We start from the raw sequence: 23957 nt of genomic DNA on the forward strand, positions 1-23957 counted from the left end.
TTATTCTGATTAATTTATACAGCAGTATTTCTGGTCTTCTCTAGTCTTCATGGGGAGAAGAAAATACTCAGAGCACTGAATCCCCGTTTTTGATCATGGAACGTGATATTCAGTAGCCCCTCTGGCTTCCGAGATTTCCAATGGCATTTTTGAGTGTTACTGTCGTCATGAAAGCTAGCAACTTGCTTTTGAAGACATGAAAATCAAAATGATCACAAAGCTGAAATTTTCATGCAATGCTGCTTTCTGCTTTTGGACCCACCTCTAGGCTCTTGTGATTTTTTTTGTCATAGACACCTCTTTTTAAAGATGGAAAGACTGTAGTGGAGAAGAATCTGTAGAGTTTGTTGGTTGGTTGGGGTTATTGTTTCATTATGATGTTGTCAGCCTGTTTGAGTAGTGCTCACACTAAGTCAGCGGTATATAAGTTCACAAAATAAATAAAAGTACAAACAAACAAATAAGGAAACAGCAGGGAAGCCATCAGAAAGAGTAGAAATAAGAGAAGGACACAAAACGTTCATCTGAAGAGATACCACAGAAAGGCAGCTGCAATGAAAGAGAATAAGACAACGGGAGAGAAGAAATACTGCTACATACTGCAGAGAAAGTCATAAATATCAACACACAGGGCCATCTTTTTTGGGGGGGGGAAGGCCAATCAATCAGTCTGCTCAACATCTTTCAACTAGAATTGTCATTTTCTCCATTCCTAGTCATAGGTTGAAATAGCTAATTTTCTGAGACTACAAGTCCCAGAATCTATCAGCAAGCATGAACAATTCCCAATTTATTTATTTATATATACGTATGACTCATTTATTTATTTATTTATTTATTTATTTATTTATTTATTTATTTATTTATTTATTTATTTATTTATTTATGTAATTTATACCCCGCCTATCTGGCCCACCGGACCACTCTAGGCGGCTTCCAAATATAAAATCAAATAATAAAACATAGACAAATACATAATAATCAAACAAGAACAGCAGTAAAGATAAAAAGGAAAAGTAAGAAAAAAATCAAGAGTTGGCTGGAGGGAAGGCCTGAATAAACAGCCATGTTTTTAATTGGGTTTTAAAGGTGCCCAGCGTGGGGGCCGCGCGAATTGCCGGAGGGAGATTGTTCCAGGGGCGAGGAGCCACTGCCGAGAAGGCCCGGTTTCATGTCTTCTCCTTCCGGGCCTCTCTCGGCGTCAGGCTCCTCAGCCTCACCTCCTGACTCGCGTGGGTGATCTGGGTAGACCTTGGTGGGAGGAGGCGTTCCGCCAAATATCGAGGTCCTAAACCGTTTAGGGCCTTATAAGTAAGCATTAAAACTTCATTTTCACTTCAAATATTGATTCATATTTACTTAATGGAAATTTTAGGAAGTAGAATTTTGGATTTGGGATCTACTGATTCACAGTTAAGCTTCAGGTGTGTCTGTGAGTCTAGAAGACGTTATGTTTCACCACACAAGAGCAGCCCTGCCTCCTGGCCATTTCCCAAGTGAAACCAATGTATTGGAAATTCTCCACGGTTTCATCTTTTATTTCCAAGAATTCTACCACAGTCTGCACAGCTTTGATTCCCTCCATCAGATTTTCCTATATACCATGTCCTCACTGATAATTGTTGCCAAGAAGCAGTCTTAATATGATTTGCTATAATTTGTATGCAAAAAGTTGTTTCACACAAGAATATGACCTGCGTTGTTTATCATCAGCACGTGCATGAGGTATTTGGAAAGAGAGGAAAACTTGTATTTTGTGCTCCAAACCTTGCGTCCTGTGCACAAAATACATTTTTAAACAACGCTCACTTCCTGACATGTTTGCCAAAAAAAAAGTCTCAAAATGCAAAAAAATTCACAGAAATTTCTGGAATTTCATCTGGTAGAAAAACTGGATTTTTTAACCTGAGAGAATCAAATTAGTGAAGATATACACTGCTAGCATGCACAGATCTTTGTGTGTGTTTCCTACTAGAACACTATACAAAATATATATTGGTGAAAACAATCACATCATGCATATAAATGCATCAGGTTGCAGTCATCAATAAGCAAATGCACATTGCTAAGATGTTAGATGGACACAAATGAACAGAAAAACAAATGGTACAGGCAACAGTCTTAGTATTAATTGAAGAAATCCCCATAATTGAGCCAGTATTCAAGAAAAGCTGGACTGGGAACAAAATAAAATTCAAGGAAAGAACTTAAAAAAGAACGGAGAGAGTATGTTTATTGTCCAACAGAAGTTAAACTTCCTCCTCGTAATTCACATGGCCAAGGCAGCATTTACCTCAGAATGTAGGGAATCAATGAGGATCTCTTTATTTGTTAAACTTTTCACATCTGTTCTTTACATAGAAACTGAGCATCTAGATTGCTTTTCTCCTGACACATATACACACATGCCCCTGCTCCCCCACCAAACCAGAATAGTTGATGCTCTGAATAAATATTAAAGCCTTCCCAGCTCTCAGAAATACTATTCTGACTTTCTAGGGAACCAAAGATCAGCAACACTGTTTGAATTTCTAACCGTTTAAGCAAAACACACTAATTAAAAGGGGTACCCTTTGGGAATTGAAGGAGTTTCAAGCTAGTGTTCATTTTTTGTAGCAAATGCCAAGAAGGCATTCAGAGCAGAAGGACTACAGAGGAAAGCAAGAACGGTAAAGCTGGTTAGAACTGAGCACACCTTTCCAGGTTTATTCCCCTCTCTCTCAGAATAATCTGGAACAAATTATTCAGAACAAGGGTGGGCAGGAGGCGGCTCTAGCTTGACCAATGGATGACATACTTAATGGACAAGGTTTTATTTAAGAATAGCAGCAGTAAAGGAACTTCCATGTTTCCTGAAGATTTGAGGTGGTGGGATTAAGCAGGAGTAGGGACGTGGTGGCGCTGACGGCTAAACCGCAGAAGCCTGTGCTGCAGGGTCAGAAGACCAGCAGTTGTAAGATCGAATCCACGCCACGGAGTGAGCGCCCGTCGCTTGTCCCAGCTCCCGTTCGAAAGCATGCAAATGCAAGTAGACAAATAGGGACCACCTCGGTGGGAAGGTAACAGCGTTCCGTGTCTAAGTCGCACTGGCCATGTGACCACGGAAGATTGTCTTCGGACAAAACGCTGGCTCTATGGCTGGGATACGGGGATGAGCACCGCCCCCCTAGAGTCGAACATGACTGGACAAAAATTTTCAAGGGGAACCTTTACCTTAACCTAGATTTCTGTATGGTGGGATGTGATCACTGCACAGCCCTGGCAGTCCAGAAAGTTTTCTGGAGTTAATTTTTTCTCTCCCAATGTATGTCTTTTGCTCCAAGTTCTGGCTGGTGGATTTTAACATTAGAAATGGACATCTCTGTTTTGCTTTCTCCTCCATTCAAATATTATGAGTCTCAAGTTCTTAAGTTGAGAAAACTAGAAACACCCGAAAATGAATGCAAATTTTGCTCAACCCAACTTGAGGTTTACTGGGGGAACAATTAGATCCTAGAAGCCTGGGGCTGGCTCATTAATCTGGCCAGATTAGGTAAGTGAATCTAACTGCTATTGAATTGCACTTAGCTCCAGAGAGGAGTTAGTGACTCAAGGGGCTGGTTTTTCAAGAAGCATCCTCACCTGCACCCCTCTTTCTGCAAAACAAGAAGAGCAAAAAGAAAGAGGTGGAGAACAAATGTATGAAACAGCTTCTGAATTCTTTAGGCATTCATTGTTAATCAGGCAACTGATTGTTTGCAGGACCTGAATACTGACAACATCACATCTTCAACCAGGCTTTTACATCTGTAGAAAGAAATAAAAACCTGCCTGTTTGTGTCCACCTAAGCAGGTATTTGGATGAAAGAGAAGGTAAGAGAGGAGAGAGAAGGCGGCAATTGAACTTCTTCAACCAGAGCACCAAACAAAAACAAACAAGAATCTTCCCCAACCCAAATGGAGTTAATTTGCCTGTGGAGCAGAAAGGATTAAGTACATAGCCCTAGAATAGATGACTCTTCCAAAAAGGTTCAATCCAACAATAGTCCCATGGAGTTAGAAACACTGAATGAATGATACTGACTGACATTTGAGTAAGCCCCACTGATTCAATGGGACTACTTTAATTGGAGTTAGCCCATTGGCCATGAGTGTTGCAGAGAAAAAGAGGTTGGCAGCTGTACCAGATTCCAGGGGCTAAACACTGTATAATGGCAGTTCTTGCCACCGTGAGGGTCTCATGAGTTATTCTGTTAGAAAGAAAAAGGTGGAATAGATGATGTTCGGTCATACCCAACAAAGCCATCTGCTCCTGTATTTTTAGCAGGCTGTGGTTCTGCACCCCAGTAATGGAAGCTGAAGTACAGCAGAGCTAGCAAAGATACTAAGACTCAGACTCTGAATAACTCCTGCAGATTATTTTTCTTGCAGATAGATCATTTGCCCATCACAGAACAAGCCAGCTGCTTTGATAACCACTGGGAGATCATAGTATGGAAAAATGTTGGCGTTACTTCAACAGTAAGAGAGAAGCAAACCTGGCTTGAAGAATCTCCCTTATCTTTTTGGGCAAAATATCAACCACAGCTGGTGAAGAAATTAAATTAAAGACATACTGGCGACGGCGGTGAAAATAGGGGAAGAAGAATGGAACTGTTTTATTTTCTCACTTCTGCTTCACTTGCTCGCAGAAAGAGAGATTTTTAACAGCATGGAGTCAATAAAACCTTCTGCTCAAAAACACCCAGATATCAATTTCAGTGAGTTTGGAATACTGTGTGCTCCTGACCTTCACAGCAATACTTAACTGAAGGGCAAGGCGACATTCAGAACAAGCAAAAAGCAGTTCCAATGATTGTTTAAAAAAAAAACCACAATTACCATCAAGATCACTTTCTGGAGTCTCTGCAGTATACCAGTCCGAGGGGGGCCCAGTCCCGTTGGCTGTCATAGCGGCTACCTGGAAACTGTACTGGCTCCCTTTGTCAAGACCTATTGGAAATATAAATCAATACACACAGAAAACTCAATTAACATTGCCCAAGGTTCTATGATGTGTTGTCAAGTTGTTATGAGCTCTCAAGAGACCTTTGGGTCGTGTGGGCGGCATATAAGTTAAATAAATAAATAAGTCACTTCTGATCCGCATCTTGAAAAGCAGAGACATCACCTTGCCAACAAAAGTCCGAATAGTCAAAGCTATGGTTTTTCCTGTCGTGATGTATGGAAGTGAGAGCTGGACCATAAAGAAAGCAGACCGCCGAAGAATTGATGCCTTTGAATTGTGGTGCTGGAGGAGGCTCTTGAGAATCCCCTGGACTGCAAGGAGAACAAACCTATCAGTTCTAAAGGAAATCAACCCTGAGTGCTCACTGGAAGGACAGATCCTGAAGCTGAGGCTCCAGTACTTTGGCCATCTAATGAGAAGAAAAGACTCCCTGGAAAAGACCCTGATGTTGGGAAAGTGTGATGGCAAGAGGAGAAGGGGACGACCGAGGATGAGATGGCTGGACAGTGTCTGCGAAGCAACCAACATGAACCTGACACAACTCCGGGAGGCAGTAGAAGACAGGAGGGCCTGGCGTGCTCTGGTCCATGGGGTCACGAAGAGTCGGACACGACTAAACGACTAAACACACACACACTTCTGATCCATGGTGACCCCATGAATGAGCAACCTCCAAAATATCCTGCTCCTCTTTTGCCAGTTCAAGGTCAGGGCTCCCTGTTTTCATTGAATCAATCCACCTCATGTATGGGCTTCTCCTTTTCATGCTGCCTTCAGCAATTTATGAGGTAGAGACCACAAAAGGCCTTCAAGAAGTACTGTGCAGAATGTGAGTTGTGGAAGACCTCCTTCAGCAAATAAATTTTATGCTACCCAGAGTAGACCTTTGGTCTAGATGGGCGGGGTAGAAATCTAAGAAAATAAATAAATTTATTCCCAGGGTAAACAGGGAATAAGCAACCTAGCCATAAGCAGTATGCCACCACCCTGAATTTCCATTAGAAAATTGTTACTAGACACCTCAGAACGGACATACAAATGCCGCTCAGATGAGACCTGCAATTTGTTTATTCATTCTTTAGGTGTTAGAATTACCTGGACACAGGCTTGTGTGCCTTGCATTTTATTTGTTTGTTTATTTATTCCCTCCTTTCTCCTTAAAAAGAACCCAAAGTGGCTTACACCACTGAAATACAATATTTAAAGCTAAAAAGAATGAGTTCTTTGATTAAAGTTGGAATGGTTTACTTCTAGGGTGCGCTGGCCACACCAGCTCCCCACCACTAACAATTCACTAACAAGACTAACATCCTGCCACATTCTGGTGACACAACAGCAAAAGCAAAAGCAAAGCATGCTGCTTATATACCGCCCCATAGTGCTTCAAGCACTCTCTGGGTGGTTTACAAGTTAATTATGCAGGCTACACATTGCCCCCCCCCCAGCGAGCTGGGTACTCATTTTACCGACCTCGGAAGGATAGAAGGCTGAGTCAACCTTGAGCTGCTACTTGGGATTGAACCCCAGGTCGTGAGCACAGTTTTGGCTGCAGTACAGAAGTTTAACCACTGTGCCATGAGGCTCTCTCTCTTATTCGCTTTACACAGGACACACAAGGAGTGGGTTTCCAGTAGAATCTGTCTTTTGGTGGAATAGTGGCAAATATGGCAGCAGAGAGTGCAAAACCGGAGGCAGGCAATTTTGCATGCACCTATACAGTTCTGCCCTGCTTAACGATTACCTCATATAACGATGAATCCGCTTCACAATGATGTTTCTGTGATCGCATTACGACGATCAAAACAGCTGATTGTTGGGTTTTCAAAATGGCCACCGAGTGCTCAAAATGGCTCCCAGCTGTGCTTAGGGACAGATTCCTTGCTCTACAGGCACTGAAAATGGCTGCCCCTATGGAGGATCTTCACTGGACGGTGAGTTTTCAGCCCATTGGAACGCATTAACCGGGTTTTAATGCGTTTCAATCGGCTTTTTAATTTCGCTTTACAACGTTTTCGCTCTACAGCGATTTCGCTGGAACGAATTAACGTCGTTAAGCAAGGCACCACTGTACACGGTTTAGATGTGTGGCTATGGATCCAGAAGTTGGGAATTCGATTCCCCACTGTGCCTCCTGTGAGTAGAGCCAGTCTGGATGGCCTTGAGCAAGCTACACAGTTTCATGAAACCCCCAAAAGAAGGTGCCCACTTCTGACTACCTGAAAAGGATTGCCTTAAGTCAGAATTGACATGACAGCACATTAATATTATTATATTATACATATGGAAGTAAATCCCACCATTTAAGGGTTCCTTTGCAGGTATAATTGGTACAGATGTGGCTGCTTCATGATTAGTTCAGGAGCACTGATTAGCCAAATACTAACTTAATGAATATTTGGAGAAGGAAGCATGCCCATTCTTTCTTTCTTTCTTTCTTTCTTTCTTTCTTTCTTTCTTTGAAACTGAAACATATAATATTTGCATTGTTGTAGTTCAAGGGCAAAGAATCTAGGGAGCCAAAATGTTTGCAGTTGCCAACATCTCTAGCATTTATACCCAATAAAGAGGAAATGGGAGTTACCCAATCATGTTCTAGCTAAATGGTTCCCTGACTTTGGTAACCAAGGTGTTCTTGGACTACTGCTCCCAGAAGCCTTCACCACTAGCTGGGCTGGCTGGGATTTCTGGGTGTCGTAGTCCAAGAATATCTGAATTACTAAAAATTGGGAACCACTGTTCTAGCTGATAAGTTCTTGGGACTTTAAACATAGATATACAAGTTTGGTAAAACAAGTTCATAGCTCCCTAGTTTCAGCATGAAGCGTCTCTCAAAGAAATGTGTACAATGAATTGAAGCCAGTGTGTATCCTGGAAGAAGCTAATGTGTTCTTCACAGATACTAGATGCCATTAGAGAAACATCATGCTGTTTGCTTCCTATCTATTACACAAGTCTTTGTTCCCTTAGACAACAATACAGTTTATGACTATCATTTTGTACATCTTAATACTGACCATGAAGCATAAAGATAAACAGCCACCTTTAATTGTAATGGTGCTCTGCAGAAAGCTGTCCAGGATTAAAAACAACACATTTAAATTTTCGCTCTTGGTGGATCTTACAATAAAACCTAGAGTAATGATTCAAAGTCGTTGAATCTCTGTTGTAACTCTGAATTACTTTGTGGTGGTTGCAGCTGTCCTCATTAGTGGGCAGAAACACCTGCCTTCAACCCACAGATGCTTTTAAGCAGATATAAAAGTCTTGCTGCTTTCAATATTTAAATCATCTTTTAAAAAAGCTGCATGATTTCCGGCTCCTCTGGAAACTTTGTAATATGCAAGCAAACAACAGCAATGAGATATGTATTTGTTTTGGTTCAATTTGGCTTATTTAAATATGAATTTCTACAGCCTTTCTTGAAATCTATCAAACTATTAATTTTAGATGGGGGCTGACAAACAGCAGCAGAGAAGGGGGGAAACTTCTGTTTTATTTATTTGCAGCAGTTCTATACCATGTTCCACCATCTAGCTATCTGTTTCTAAACTGATGTATCACCACATAACTTTAAACAAAGAAATTGCAATGCATCACAAAGTAGCACGGAAAAACAGGTAATAAATTTTATAAAGGAGACTAATAAAGAAACAGAAGAATAAAGGAAACATTTTTAGAGCTCAGCTTCTATATATATATATATATATATATATATATATATATATATATATAATAAAAGGTCATAAGCCAAGGGGGAACCGTTGCATAGCTCAATGGTTTAGGCATCTGGCTGCCGAGCCAGAGGTTGGGAGTTCGATTCCCCAGTGGTGCCTCCTTGACAGGGGTTGGACTCAGTGAATCATGGTGTCCCTTCCAGCTCTGCAATTCTAAGATGGTGGTGATGATGACTATCATCATCATCTCTGGCATTATAATAGGGAAGAGGGAGGAGTTATCCCTATAAGCAAGCATTTCAAAATTTTAGGCTGTAATAGAAATAACCTTGTTGATGGAACAGCAGGGTTTTTGAATCAGGACATGCTTATGCATGTCTACTCAGAAATCTCAGTGGGACTTTCACCCACCTAAGTGTGAATAAGACTGCAATCCACAAGGTCTTAGGGCTGAAGTCCTACTGGATTTATGGCTCAGTGTGACTTACTTACTCAGATATACAGTGGTGCCTCGCAAGACAAATACCTCGCAGGACAAAAAACTCGCAAGACAAGTAGTTTTGGCAATGGGGTTGATGACTTGCAAGACAAATGTTCCTATGACCGTGCTTCACAAGACAAATATTTTCCGTTGTTTGTTCCTTTCTCATGTTTGCTGATTTTAAAATGTTTTTCTATGATGTTTAAAAAGTTAACGTTTTTTAATTGAATTTTTTTCAATCATCTGCACAATGTGTATGGCTTTAAAGAGTACTTAATAACCCCTTTGTAAGCCAAATTTGACTTTGTTCTGACTTTTTTTGCCCATAGGAACACATTAATTAGATTCCAATGCATTCCTACGGGAAAACGCGTTTCGCAAGACAAATTTTTTTGCAAGACAACATTAACCACGGAACGAATTAAATTCGTCTTGTGAGGCACCACTGTACATGTAGTATATGTTTATGCTTTTGGTCTTGTTCACAGTTATGTGGAATGAAGAGTTCTCCTAGGGGAAGCTCGCTCCTCATCTTGGCATGAGCATCACCTGCCAAAGTAACTTCTTCTATGTAAAATAGGAAAGCAGGAGCTAGCAATGGAAAAGTCACTAGTGTGGGAGGTGTCACTGGATCTTCTAGTGAGAACACTCTATAGACCTATTGCAGTTCAAACACTCTTGAGAAAAACCCACTGAGGTATAAGTCTGCAGAACACTTTTCCAGAAGAGCACTCTAATCATACAAGTTTGTAGAACACCCTAGAGAAGTTACCTTAGAGTGCTTCTGGGAAGCTTGTAGAATTATCACGTAAGTTGCATGGCTCCCGAGGTAGCCTGTATTTAACAACATTTTTAAAAAAGCCAACTGGGGAAGATGGAACAAGCAACATGCCTTTCTTATTCCTGGCAGAGTAGGGACTCTCTCAGGTTACTATGATTTAGTGGGGGAATGGAATGATGCTGGTCGACATGACAGCAAAAAAGAACTAGATCCAGGTTATTTTGTAATGTATTACCTCCAGGCTCTACCAAAAAAAGAAAACGTGTTCCACATAGTGCCTTAATTTGTACTGCATTACCTCCCAGCTATGCAATTAATACTCCACTCAAGTGAGAGCTGAATCATAAATAAAACTGGCCTCTGAAGAATTGATGCTTCTGAATTGTGGTGCTGGGGGAGACTCTTGAGAGTCCCCTGGACTGCAAGGAGAACAAACCTATCCATTTTGAAGGAAATCAACCCTGAGTGCTCACTGGAAGGACAGATCCTGAAGCTGAGGCTCCAATACTTTGGCCATCTCATGAGAAGACTCCCTGGAAAAGACCCTCATGTTGGGAAAGTGTGAAGTCAAGAGGAGAAGGGGACGACAGAGGACGTGATGGTTGGACAGTGTCATCGAAGCTATCAACATGAATTTGACCCAAGTCCGGGAGGCAGTGGAAGACAGGAGGGCCTGGAGTGCTCTAGTCCATGAGGTGATGAAGAGTTGGGCATGACACAACAACAGCTTCTTGTATGAGTGAGCAAGGGGAAAGAAAGGCCAACTATAAGACTAAGACATGAGAAATATTTGCTAGGCATGTGCTATTCTGTTTGGGGGGTTGGACCCCCCAACTCCCAGAATTCTCTATTCTGGCAGTTCCACCTGGCAGAAGTACAACTGAATTTCACTTACCTGGAGAAAGGCTGAGCTCAAAGGCCTCATGGTTTAGCCTCATACTAAAAAAAGGAAGCTGTCTTAGCCTCCCAGCCCTAGTCTTGACTTCTTGGGGGTAAAAGACTAAAAGCTTAAGTGGCTGGTGGAAGGAATAAGAGGGCAATGGAAAGAAAAAGAAAGAAAACAAACCAGGAGGAACTAAGAGGTATCTGAGCTCTGTGAAACCAGAGACTTCTGCTGGTTTTGTAAAATAGTAAGTATTTTAAAACCCAGCATTGTAGCAAAGTGACAATTTGTATGTATTTTCTTGATTTGGCATCCATGGAAACTAATTTAGGATAAAAAAAAAGCTGCTGGGAAGGATGGAGAATTGTGTTTCAATCTCATTAAGCCAAGAAAAACGGAGAGGCACCAAGATTTGATCAAGCCATTAAGGAGGAAACAAAGTAAAAATGTATGAAGTTTGATGCTGCAGAATCCCATAAATGTCACCTGAACGTGAAGGGAAAACATGTTTACTTGAAGTGAAAGTATATTGTATTCCTCAAACATTTCATCCAGCATCAGCTTTGCAGGCCCACAGACATGTAAACACTGACCTGTGAACAAGTACCAGAGGTTGTTTGGCTCCAGTGTTTCAATTTCACCCCTCCTGGCTGTCTTTCTGTGTCGGATTTTATAGCCGGTGATAAATCCATTTTGTGCGCCTGGCGGTGGAGGTAACCAACTCACTTTGATGCTCTGTAAAACAAACAGGTTCATGCCGATTTTATAACTCCAGTTTTCTCATTTCACCATAAACATTATATATACATCAAACTGCATAGATACATCATAACAATACTGACCTATACTGGGGAGAGGGGGTACTCCATAAAGTAAAATTGAACTGTAAACTCAACTAAAGTTGACTCATTGAAACAACTGTTGAATATTGAGTCAGCATTTATGTAAGTTCCATTTATTCAGTAGGTCTAGTCTAGTTGGGAATACCAATTGCTTTCAAACCCTTGAGATGGGTACAGATCATAGTCATGACTGCAAGAGAGGAACTGGTCACTTCCTGTTTATTTATTTATCTTTAAAATGGCCTTTTTTTTTTTTTAAGGCTTCAAGGATGTTTACAGGATCCTGGAAAAACATTTAAACAGAAAATTGCACCTGTGTTGTTTTTTCCACAGTTGAGAGGGGGAATCATAGAATAACTGAGTTGGAAGGGCCAGTGCAGGAATCCAAATCAAAGTAGAGCATTGTCCAACTTTCTCTCAAATGCCTCCAACATTGGAACACTCACCACCACCCAAAATAATTACTTCCATTGTTGTACTGCTCTAACAGTTAAAACGTCTTTCCTGATCTTCAGCTGAAATCTGGATTCCTGTGACTTGAGCTCATTATTCCATGTCCTGCACTCTGGAATGACTGAGAACAGATCATGCCCTTCTACTGTGTGACAACCTTTCAGAAATCTGAAGAGTGCTCTCATAGCTCTCCTCAGTCTTCCTTTCTTGAGGCTAAACATACCCAATATTTCAGTCTTTTTTCATAAGGCTTGGTTTCCAGTCCCCTGATTATCCTTGATGCCTTCTGAACGTGTTCCAGTTTGTCTGCATCCTTCCTAAAGTGTGTTGTCCAGAACTGGACACTGTATGCAAAGTGAGGCCAAATAGAGGGAGACTAGTACTACATGGCATTTGGAGACGGTACACAATCAATAGTGTGGCTTGATGAGTCCGGGGAAGGAAAACATTGACTCTATATCTTGAGAAGTTGTTCAGCCATGGGTAGGATACAGGGTGGGCAACATTCTGAGAGGCATGGTTCTAAGGAACATGCCATGCCTTGATTCCATGTGACTCAGGGTTGGCTTCACCCAGCTTGACATGGCTGCTCCATGTGCTGCTTAATGCTTTGGATAGGACAACAAGAAGAACCCGAACACCAACTTGAAAAAAAAACATCATCCTCGCTATTTGTTACACGTGGAAAAGGTACCATAAAACAAGAAAATAAAACTCAGGCTTCCTCCTGAAGCAATTGCAAATGCTATCGCTTCCTGGGAAAGACAGTTCAAAGGAATACCAATTTAAATTACTCATTTTATGGCCATGTGTTTCCTATATGGTAAAGGTTCCCCTTGACATTTAGTCCAATCATGTCCGACTCTAGGGCATGGTGATCACCCCCTTTTCCAAGCCATAGAGCCAGCAGTTGACCATAGACAGTTTTTCTGTGGTCACGTGGCCAGCACGACTAGACACGGAACACCGTAACCTTTCCATCAAGGTAGTACCTATTTATCTACTCATATTTTTACATGCTTTTGAACAGCTAGGTTGGCAGGAGCTGGGACAAGTGATGGGAGCTCACTCCATCATGTGGATTCGATCTTACAACTGCTGGTCTTCTGACCTTCCAGCACAGAGGCTTCTGCGGTTTAACCCGCAGTGCCACCATGTCCTTCGTTTCCTATATAGCTAAGTTCTATCTGATTCTGTAAACTGTATCTACACTCATTGCTGTCATGTTTATGGCTATCTCTGCTGGCCAGTATGAATAAAACTTTCCCAAACCCTCAATATACCTCATTACAAATTCTTAAGTGACAAGTTCTCCACCGATGACTGCAGAAACATGAGATAATGCTCCATGCTACTCAGGTGGGGGGGTCTAGAGAAGGGGGCACCCTGGCAGAACCTTTGTGGTCTAGATATGGATGTTACAAAGTTTAATTCAACTTGACGGTTGGAGGTCTTCATATTTTACTCTAAGAATATTGCAACAGATTTTAATGTTCTGCGTGGTGTTTTTTTTTAAAGCTCTTTCTGTGTGTAATTTTATTGCTTGATTCAGTGGGTTTTATTCTGCACTTGTATGTACTTTTATTATTCTCTTCTTTCACTAACACTTTAGACAGCTTGCTAAGAGGATGCTGTGTATGGGGCAGCCCAGAAAAACCACAGTTAAATATATTTGTGGAGGCATTTCTCTAATGCTATATTTTCAACATTTAAACAAGCAGTGTTGATTTCTTTATAATGTCCTAGAATTCAGCCTGATAATGGTGATTTGCTATAGAATGGAAGAGAGTCAGCTGCATCTCAGAACACATGCAGTGTGGTGCTAGCCCACAGAGGTCCACCAATGTAAACTGATTTTTTCAAGGATTTTATGACTCACTTTCCTACCAGCCGAAGTACGCACACCACATTTTCATATGGATATTAAAACTGTGGGCTGGATGTAAAGAAAACTGTCCTCCTGTTTGTGGGCAAGCACTTTTGAATCCAATCCAAAGGATGGGTAGAAAAAACTCAAAATAAAAACTGCTCAGCCCTACTGCCAGTACAATCTCAGACAGTAAAATGAGCAAAGCAGAGGTTCTAGCTTTCCTGTAAAAAAATTGTGCACTTTAGCTTTATATTAAGTTACACATGTTAGAAGCAACACTGCTTGTAACAATGTTGAAGGGGTGGAGAAGGGGCTTGCGATGCTAATCAAATCCAAGTGGGACCTGCAGGGTCCTGGAACAAGCATTGCCTGGATATGGTAGCTGGGGATCCTTGTCATTTCCAAGTTCTGAATGGAGAAAATTTGACTGAGGTCTTGAGAAACAGATAGGATGGAGTCTTAACCTCATGCCTAAAACAGAGTGCCAATGGTTCCATCTAAACATGATTGTTCTGATGTGTAATTATCAAACAGAAAGAGACATAAAGGAGTGAAGGCTCCTTTATCTATATATTCGCGAAGACTTTCACGGCCGGGATCTAATGGTTGTTGTGGGTTTTTCGGGCTCCTTTATCTCTCTCTCTCTCAGATAATTGTGTATCCGAAGGTAGGAGGACTTGAAGAAGAACTTTTGAGACCAATGTATTAAAAACCTTGAAACAAGCTGTCCCTCAGGAAGCAGAAACCTTCAATGGACTGAAACACACACTCACACTCATTTCCTTTAGTTCAGTCGTTCCCAACCTTGGGTAATCCAGGTGTTCTTGGACTGCAAATCCCAGGAGCCTTCACCACCAGCTGTGCTGACTGGGATTTCTGGGAATTGCAGTCCAAGAACACCACAGTTGAGAACCACTGCTTTTGACCAAGGGGAGTGACAGCAACAGGCAGTGACACAATTTTTTTAGGGTTGCATATCCCATCAACCATAGTTAGTGTACCCACTTGTCAGGTAAGTTGTGGTACCTTCTAAAAAAAACTCCACTGATGCCCAACCTAGCAATGCTGCTTTGGCACATGAATGCTTCCCATCCTTTTCAAAACGTCCACTAGTAATGCCCAGAAAAAGCTGATGGGCCACCACGATCACAGATTAAATGGGGTCGAGATTCAAGTAATATCTGACAATGGCAGCACAATATATTGCACATGGTTCTCAAACAAGGAGAAAAATCCAGTCAATGAATTGCACTTGTCAGTGAATATTTATTTATTTATTGTATCTACATTTTTTTTAACCTCGCCTTTCCCCTTTTTGGTTCTCTTGCTACAAATATTCCATAGGCATATTTATTTATTTGTTTGTTTTAAACCCACCTTTCTCCTTAACCCACCCAAGTGTTTGTACATACACTGTATAGTCAAAACATTTGCTCTGTATCATCTCAGATGTGTCCCCTGCTGGATGTTGTAAAGTGCCCTGATGGCAGAGCAGACTGCATTCATTTATTTCAAATACGGGAATGGTTGTTTTTAAAGTCAGTTCAGTAGCCAGCATGATAAAGACAACTACATGAGCGTGTAACGCTTATATGAAAGTGCAGATGGTCTGAAATAGTTTTACAACGCATGTAATAAACTTTACAGCAAATGTATAAAACATGTGAAATGATAGCATTTTCAGAGAGGAACAACAATTTTATGCAAATAGAAATTGAATGCAGTTGCATAAAATGGAAGTAAATGAGGACTTCTACCTAATTGTTCAGGGATGTGGTGGCACTGTGGGCTAAACCGCAGAAGCCTGTGCTGCAGGGTCAGAAGACCAGCAGTCGTAAGATCGAATCCACACGACAGAGTGAGCTCCCGTCGCTTGTCCCAGCTCCCACCAAACTAGCAGTTCAAAAGCATGCAAATGCAAGTAGATCAGTAGGGACCACCTCGGTGGGAAGGTAACAGCGTTCCGTGTCTAAATCGCACTGGCCATGTGACCATGGAAGATTGTCTTCAGACAAAACGCTGGCTCTATGGCTTGGAAACGGGGATGAACACCTCCCCCTAGAGTCGAACACGACTGGACAAAAATTGTCAAGGGGAACCTTTACCTTTACCTTTTTACCTAATTGTTCAGATCTCCAAACAGTCCCGACATTTCAGGAATTTGCCTCAGTGTGTGAAGGATGGCCACATTTCAAGCATTATAATACCACATCATTGTTCTATTAATGTGGAGAACTCTCAGGGTTGAAGCTAATTGTTAATTAGAAAGAGTTGGGAAGTTCCTACTTATTAAAGAGGATACAATGCATCTGCTGTAGTTAGATTTAGCACTAAGGGGCAAAATGGTCACGTGGCCAGTGCAACTAGACACAGAACACCGTTATGTTCCCACTGTAGTGATACTTATTTATCTACTCGCATTTACATGCTTTCAAACGTCTAGGCTGGCAGGAGCTGGGACAATAGATGGGAGTACTGCAGTACTGCAGCCAAAACTCTGCTTATAACCTATGTTCATTCCAGTTACCACTTAGTCTTCCATCCTTCCAAGGCCAGCAAATTGAGTACCCAGCTTGATGGTGTCAGGGGTACAATGTCTATTTACTATTAAATTGTACAATTAAATTGTAAACTGCTCAGAGAGTGCTTTAAGTGCTATAGGGGGTATGTAAGCAGAACACCTTTTTCCCTTGCATGTGAAAATAAAAATGGTAGGATTTTGCAGGGTGGGTACATTTTATGCCTTTTAGAAACTTTTCATGAAAAATCCATGGACTTTTCTTTGCACAAAACTCTGTATTTTGGGCAAAATACGGTGCTTTTTATTCAAAACACAAGGTTATTTAATAATCGTTTTGCACAAAACTTTCTTTCTCTCTCTCTCTGTCTCTCTCAATACCGTTTCAGTTGAAGAGAGATAAAGCCCCGATCTTTCAGCTCTTGCACAAGAGTGAAAAGACTCACATTTCCACACACACACCCCATGGAACGCCTCAATGTCTAAAATCCTATTGCTTACATCGTAAGTCACAAATGCAGGATATAGGTGATACCTTTACTGGACAACTAAGAAAATAAAATGCAAAACAAAATATAGAGAGAGCTTTCGATTATAATTCACCTTCTTCAGGATCTCCACCAAGCTCTCATGGGCAACCCCAAAATAATAGGTTTATATTAAAGCCCCAAACGTTTTGTGGCTGCTGTTGGGGGCCAGGCACAGCTTCTTAGACAGAGATAGCTACAGTTTGCATTTGTATCCCTGCACTTGTCTTGTTTTGAAGATCACAAGGCCTTGTCCTGAATTTTCTGAACCTAGTAGGTCACATTAGACAAGACCACTGAATCAGTTCACTTGGGCCCAGTTTCAGATGGCTTCCAAAAGCCCAGATTTGAAAAGAACATGGAAGAAGCTTTTTTAAAAAAAGTATTTTATTTTTTTCTACATACAAAAACACACATAAAAAAACAAAAAAACAATACAAATAAAAACAAAAAACAAAACAAAAACCCACATATATAGGCAGGGGGGAGGCATTTCTATACAGTATTATCCATTCTTAAAAATCTGACTGCATCATTCTTATTGCTCTATAAAAATTCCAAGTATGATCCGTCCTAAGATTGTACTAATTCTTAATAATTATTTCTCTCACATCCTTGGCCACCAATTGTTCCTCAGAATATCCATGCTACCATCATGAAAAATCCACATTTCAAAAACAAACAACACCATAAGAAAGACAAAACAAAGCAGAACCACAAAATAATATATCTAACATTGGCTACTTAATCATATTATACTTCATATGTGCTTAATGTCTTTATATAAATGCATTAAATGATCTCCTACACTACATTAGCTTCCGTTTACAATCTATGCAAATATGTATTCCATATCAAAATTTCACATGGTATCAATATTTCAGAGAATGAGTATGTTATATTTAATTTATAAGGGTTTTTTTTCCAGACATTTCAACCCCAGTGTGAAAAAGACAACATTTGCATTATCAAGTTAATTTTTCCTTTGATTACTATGAAGACAAAAGTCAATGAATCTTTCCGTCTGTTATTTTGACCAGCGAGATGATGTGAAGCTGCTGTAACTGGCAAGTCAACTGACTCCACCCGGGAAGTTCAGTATCCTGAGGAGAAATGAAGAGAGCGTTGAAGTGCTGACAGACTGCCAGCACTGAGGAGTTCTGTAGTTTTGCAGAAACCAACTGCTGAGAGATTAACATAATGGGTAAAATTCATCTGCTTTGCTCCAACAGTGGAAGATTGGTGGAGCTTCACGTAATGTTTAACAGGATTTAAGAAGAATGTATGTACAGGAAAGGGCTCCATTTACCCCTTTCTCTCAGACTGAGCTACTTTCATTACATTTTATTACTGATTTGTGTGCTTGTGCTACCTTTTGCTTGTTTATGTTCACTTGCAGAGCAGGAAATGCTGTGGCAGGCCCAAAATAAGACGGAAGAGAGGTAGCAAATGGAATTGCCATGGAATTTGGATGGATGCATAGTAGAGTGATAGCAATGTAATAGAACTCAGAACAGAGACAGCCTAGAGCCACTTCCTCAAGATGAATATGGGAATGTGTAGCAAAAGAAAAAAAAATATTGGCCTTGAGGATGCAAATTTCACAGTGCTATGCTTTCTCATGTCTATGTATGAGGTGGAATTGGTGAACTATCACGAAGAAAGAGGAGAAGGAGAAAGAGAAGCAGTAGCAGCATTTGAAATGTGTATTCATTGGATGCTACTGGCTTCTTGGATCAAGAAGATGACCGTTGAAGAAGTACTAAGGCAAATGGATCAAGATCAAGAAATCACAAACCATGTAAAATGCAGAAAGCTAAAACACGTAATCAGAAATGTAAAGACCGTTACAGCTTATCACCAAAAGCAGAATAAGTAAGAGAACTGCAGGAAAGAGAAGATGATCTTAGCTGAAAAACCTTGGTGCTGTCTATGTAGATGCCTACTGATTAGTGCAACAGGAAGAAGTAGAGGATCCATACATGCTAGAAGAGGCATGGGGATTTTTAGCCGTCCTGCTGTTCTTGGGAGTCTAACTCCCATCAGCCTCACTAGGATGGGCAATGGTCAGAAATGATGGCATCTGTTGCCATGGTTTAGGTTATTAAGGCTAAAACGTAATTTCTGAATGGGATTTGTAGTCATGGAATTGTGTAGAAGGAATCCATATTGGTCTGTGTTAATATAACTGGATGCTTCGAGAAGCTGTTTCTCCTAGAGCGAGCTGGAATTTTCCATGAAGCTGACTTGACCAGAGACAATAAGGGTCAAGACACAACATCAGGATGATGATCAACAACACCTGCACATCCCGTGGGAAATGCAGGTGGAGTGTGAAGAGACAGCCATTTACCCTGATTGATTAACATCACAGAAGAGTGGAGGAGAAGGGTAGTCCCAGCATGGAAGAAAATGGAGAATGGAGACAAGAGAGAGGACTTGATTTTTAGCTTGATTTTTAGGATGGATTTTTGAGTTCCAATTGCTAGTTTTTACTGTTATGCTAGGATGTAGTTCAGAGTAAGGATAGAGAAAAGGGGGCTATGCTTAACCTACCTTTTAGGCTATTTTTAGAGTTATTTTATTTTATTTTTGTAGCTGGAATTTGCTAAAGTTCTAACTGCTTTGATTTATGGAAATGTACTTGATGGCTATTGACAGAGGTGCTGCGTTACCAGACTACGCCAGGGGCGTAATGGTGAAGTGAACTGCCCAGAGATTAAACCAAACAGACACTGTTGTGGTGATGAAAATATTATTTACATTAAAGTCCATATATACAGGGGTAAATACAGCTTCTCTTGGTCTTTATACAGTCCTGGTCATTCACAGTAGTTCTTCAGTTAGCAATGGTAAATTACAGTTTTCAGTAACCAAAGATTGTTACCAATGTAAATAGTCCAGCATCCACGAAGTCTTCTCCTCTCACCACGGAGATAGTCTTCTTCCAGGATCTTCTCCTTGCAATATGGCAAGTCTTCATCCAACGATGCAGAATATACAGCTCTCAGCAACACAATCACCAGCAACACAACAACCACCCAAACTATCCAACAGCCCAACTACCCAAACTACCCAAACTACCCAACAGTTTGTCTCTGTAAGCTTGGCTAGCTTTATCCTTGGTTGTTCCAATCAAATTGGTTGTCCCACAGCTGCCTCAATTAACTCAGCTGTGCTCCTTTGTTACATGTTGCTTACTAAATCTGATCCTGTAACAACTTATCCCCTGAATTGCAATGAACAATTCCCTAGGTTGACTTTGAGACCTGTCAATCTCCTCCAATTGTTTATAGCAATTCTGTTGCATACATTGTACATTGCCTTGAACATATACAGAGTTCTTTTTTACATTCACATACATACTTTATATCATTCCCAACATTTCACATGCTTTGATATGTTTAGTTGGCCCCAATACTTTTGTTAAACAATCAGCTTTGTTATTTTCTGTTCCACAGTATACCAGTTCAATTAAACCATTTTCTATACTTTGCTTTACATTTTGGTACCTGATATCTGTGTGTTTAGATCTGCTTTTTACATTTGGTGAGTTTGCCATTTGTATGGCAGCTTGATTATCTTCAAAAACCTTTATTTGTGATTTTATATTCACACCCAGATCTTGTGCCAATTGTTTATAGAATACTAGATCTGTACACAATTCAGATAATGCTGCATACTCAGATTCGGCAGAAGACAACGATATAAATTTATGTCTAGCTGTCTTCCAGCTTATCAAACTTTCTCCCAAATGCACAGTCATGCCTGATGTTGATCTTCTGGTTGTTAAATCACTACCATAATTTGCATCGGCATAAGCAGTGATAGACAGTTCTCCCACTGGTTCTAAATTTAGCCTTTTATTTTGTGCCTCTTTTAAATACCTAAGTACTCTTTTTGCTGATTGCATGTGCCTTTCATTCGGCTTGCTCACGTTCCTAGATAGCAGGTTTACAGCTATAGAGATATCTGGCCTTGACCATCTGCTCAAATATAGTAAGCTGCCTACCAGTGATCTATATACATCAATATCACAATCTGGGCCACTAATATCTTCTTTCTCGAACTCTATGTTCATTTGAGTTGCTGCACCTTTACAATCCTCCATCTTATACTGTTTTAGGAGTTTTAATATTTTGCTCCTTTGGGCTATTTTAAATCCTTTCTTACTTCTTTCTATTTCTACTCCTAAGTAGTTACTTATTTCTCCTAAATCTCTCAATTTGTAATGTTTCTTTAACATTTGGATTATTTCTTCAGCCTCTTTCTTATCTTTGGTGAATATGGCTAGATCATCCACAAATACTAATATTATAGCTTGTGTTCTCTCATTTATGAATAAACAAGGGTCAGCCTTTCCTTGCACAAAACCATTATCTTTTAAAGTTTTAGTTAAATGTAGGTTCCATTCATGGCCACTTTGTCTGAGACCATATAGACTTTTTTTCAATATCCAGCATTTACCTTCACTTTCAATTCCTGGTGGAATTTCCATATAAATTATGTGTTTCAGGTCAGCATATAAATAGGCTGTTTCTATATCAACGTGCCTGGTCATGAGATTATGCTTGGCTGCATAGGTTAAAGCAAATCTCAATGTCTCTGGTCTTAGAGCCGGTGCAAAAACTTGATCATAGTCGTTTGAAGTTTGTGCATATCCTTTTGCCACTAACCTTGCTCTATACCTCACATTACCATCGGCATCCACCTTCCTTTTAAATACCCATCTGGAACCAATTACTTTTGATTTTTCAGGCAGTTTCACCTCCTCATAAACTTTCAGTTGTTTTAATGAATTTAACTCCTTCTCCATTGCCTCTTTCCATTTTATTTGTTCTTTCTCAGGCATATTACATATGTCATCATATGTCTCTGGTTCAGCCACATTGAGACAGTAATAGGTCTCAGGCTTGTACCTTTCTGGAGTTTTACTCTCTCTGCTAGACCTCCTAGGTAATTCTCTGTCCTCCTCTAGAGTTTCCCTCCTTTCTGAGTTGGATGGAATTTCTTTATCTGATTGCATTTCCTCAGGTTCTACCTCTCCTTTAATTTCTTGCTCTGTTTGTGAGTCACTTTCATCTGCACTATCTTCACTACTTTCATTCCTTTCATGCAATTTAATTATTGTTTCTGGGGGTTTGCATATTTTGTCCCAGTTACTGTGCTCATTAAAAGAAGCACTGCTACTTATGACAAGTTTGTTGGTATTTGGCAACCCAAACCTAAATGCTCTCCTATTTTGCTGATATCCAAGGAAATACATCAACCTGGCTTTCTTCTCTCCCTTTCTCCTTATTTCTTTTGGGATGTGAACCCATGCAGGAGATCCAAATACGTGTAAAAATTTTAAATTTGGTTTTCTCCCAGTCCAAACTGTGTAGGGTATATTGTTTATTCCACTGTGCCAAAGAATATTAATATAAAAATTCGCACAAAGTGTAGCTTCACCCCAATATTTCTCTGATAGATTACTCCCCCTAATCATTGCCTCAGCCATATTCTGCAGAGTTTGGCCCCTTCTTTCAATAAAGGCATTCTGAGTAGGTGTATAGGGAGCGGCTCTCCTGTGAGTAATGCCATTTTTCTTTAATATTGCTTGAAATTTGGCATTTGTAAACTCTGTTCCATTGTCAGTTTGTACCACCTTAACCTTTTTCCCTGTTTTACGCTCTACAAATTTGAGCCATTTTTCAAACTCTACATGTACTGCACTTTTATCTTTCATAAGATAACAGTATCCAAACCTGGACTTTTGGTCTTGGATAGAGAGAATGTATCTAGCTCCTCCTAATGATGCACTTTTGGGTCCAATTATATCAATTGACACCAAATCTAATATATTTTTCACTTGTACATCACTATGTTTCATTATAGGAGCTTTCTTACTCTTGGCTAATTGGCATGCTTGACAATTCACATATTCATTACATTGTTTTAGATTAACTCCTACTGAGTTTTCAATTGTTTTTCTAAGTGTTTTGTAGTTTGCATGTCCAAGTCTTTGATGCCATAAATGAATACAATCTTTGTGTATACATTTGTTCTCATAGACATTGTTAGCCTTAGTACAGTTTAGTCTATATAAATTATTTCTAGCATAGCAATTCAATTTTTCATTGTTCTTGCTAGTTATTATACATTTACTCTCATAGAAAGTGCTAACAAACCCATTCTTTGCTAATGAACTCACAGAAAGTAAATTATGCTTCAAATTTGGAACATGTAAAACATCTATTGGTCTAGCAATATAAGGCAATTTCACTTTACCTTTTCCCAGTACCTTAGCACTAACACCATTTGCTAAGCATACTTGTTGGTTGGATACAGGTTGGTAGTTAAATATTAGCTGTTTGCTCTTACACATGCTGGCAGTTGCTCCTGAGTCGACAATCCACTCTTCACCCTGTTCAGAGTTATAAATTTCCTCAGTCAGGCTTAGTGTTTCTCTCTTGCGTCTGGTTTGTTTTTCTTTTCCTTTCTTAAATTTACAGTCTTTCATCAGATGTTTTCTTGAGCCACAGGAAAAACAGCGTTTTCCAGAATGAATGCTTGCAGCTGTGTCCCCCTCCTCCTCACTTTCTTTCAGCTTATCACGTTGATTAGTGAGTTTGGAGTCTCGGAGCTGTTTGTTATCTTTTCTCTTTTGTTCCTCTTCCAACAGTTTGCTCGTTATATTAATTACTGTTAGCTCTGCTTGAGGAAGAATTTCTAAATTGGTCACCAGCTGATCATATGACTCATCTAATGAAGACAGGATAATAAATGCTTCTTGTATTTCTGTAAATGTGATGTTCTTTTCCCGTAAGTCCATCAACATTGACTTCATTGCCTCTAAATGTTGAAGCATACACCCTCCAGCTTTCAGTCTAGTTCGAAAAAGTTTCCTGGCAATTTGAATCTGGCTTCCAACGTTATCTCTTACGAAGAGTCTCCTTAAA

At 40.1% G+C, this 23957-nt stretch overlaps 1 protein-coding gene across 2 annotated transcripts in view; it reads right to left on the minus strand.

Annotated features, from left to right (window-relative positions):
• Positions 1 to 23957, minus strand: part of DCC (DCC netrin 1 receptor) — a 1127120-nt gene that overhangs the window by 195936 nt on the left and 907227 nt on the right. For both annotated transcript variants that reach the window (XM_078384133.1, XM_072992925.2), the window contains exons 13-14: positions 11400 to 11541; positions 4861 to 4971 (exon numbers count right to left, since the gene is read on the minus strand). In XM_078384133.1, coding sequence (XP_078240259.1) covers positions 4861 to 4971; positions 11400 to 11541 — 253 coding nt within the window. The remainder of the gene's footprint in view (positions 1 to 4860; positions 4972 to 11399; positions 11542 to 23957) is intronic.

Source organism: Pogona vitticeps, chromosome 2 (genome assembly GCF_051106095.1).
Source record: "Pogona vitticeps strain Pit_001003342236 chromosome 2, PviZW2.1, whole genome shotgun sequence".
Taxonomy (NCBI): Eukaryota; Metazoa; Chordata; class Lepidosauria; order Squamata; family Agamidae; genus Pogona; species Pogona vitticeps.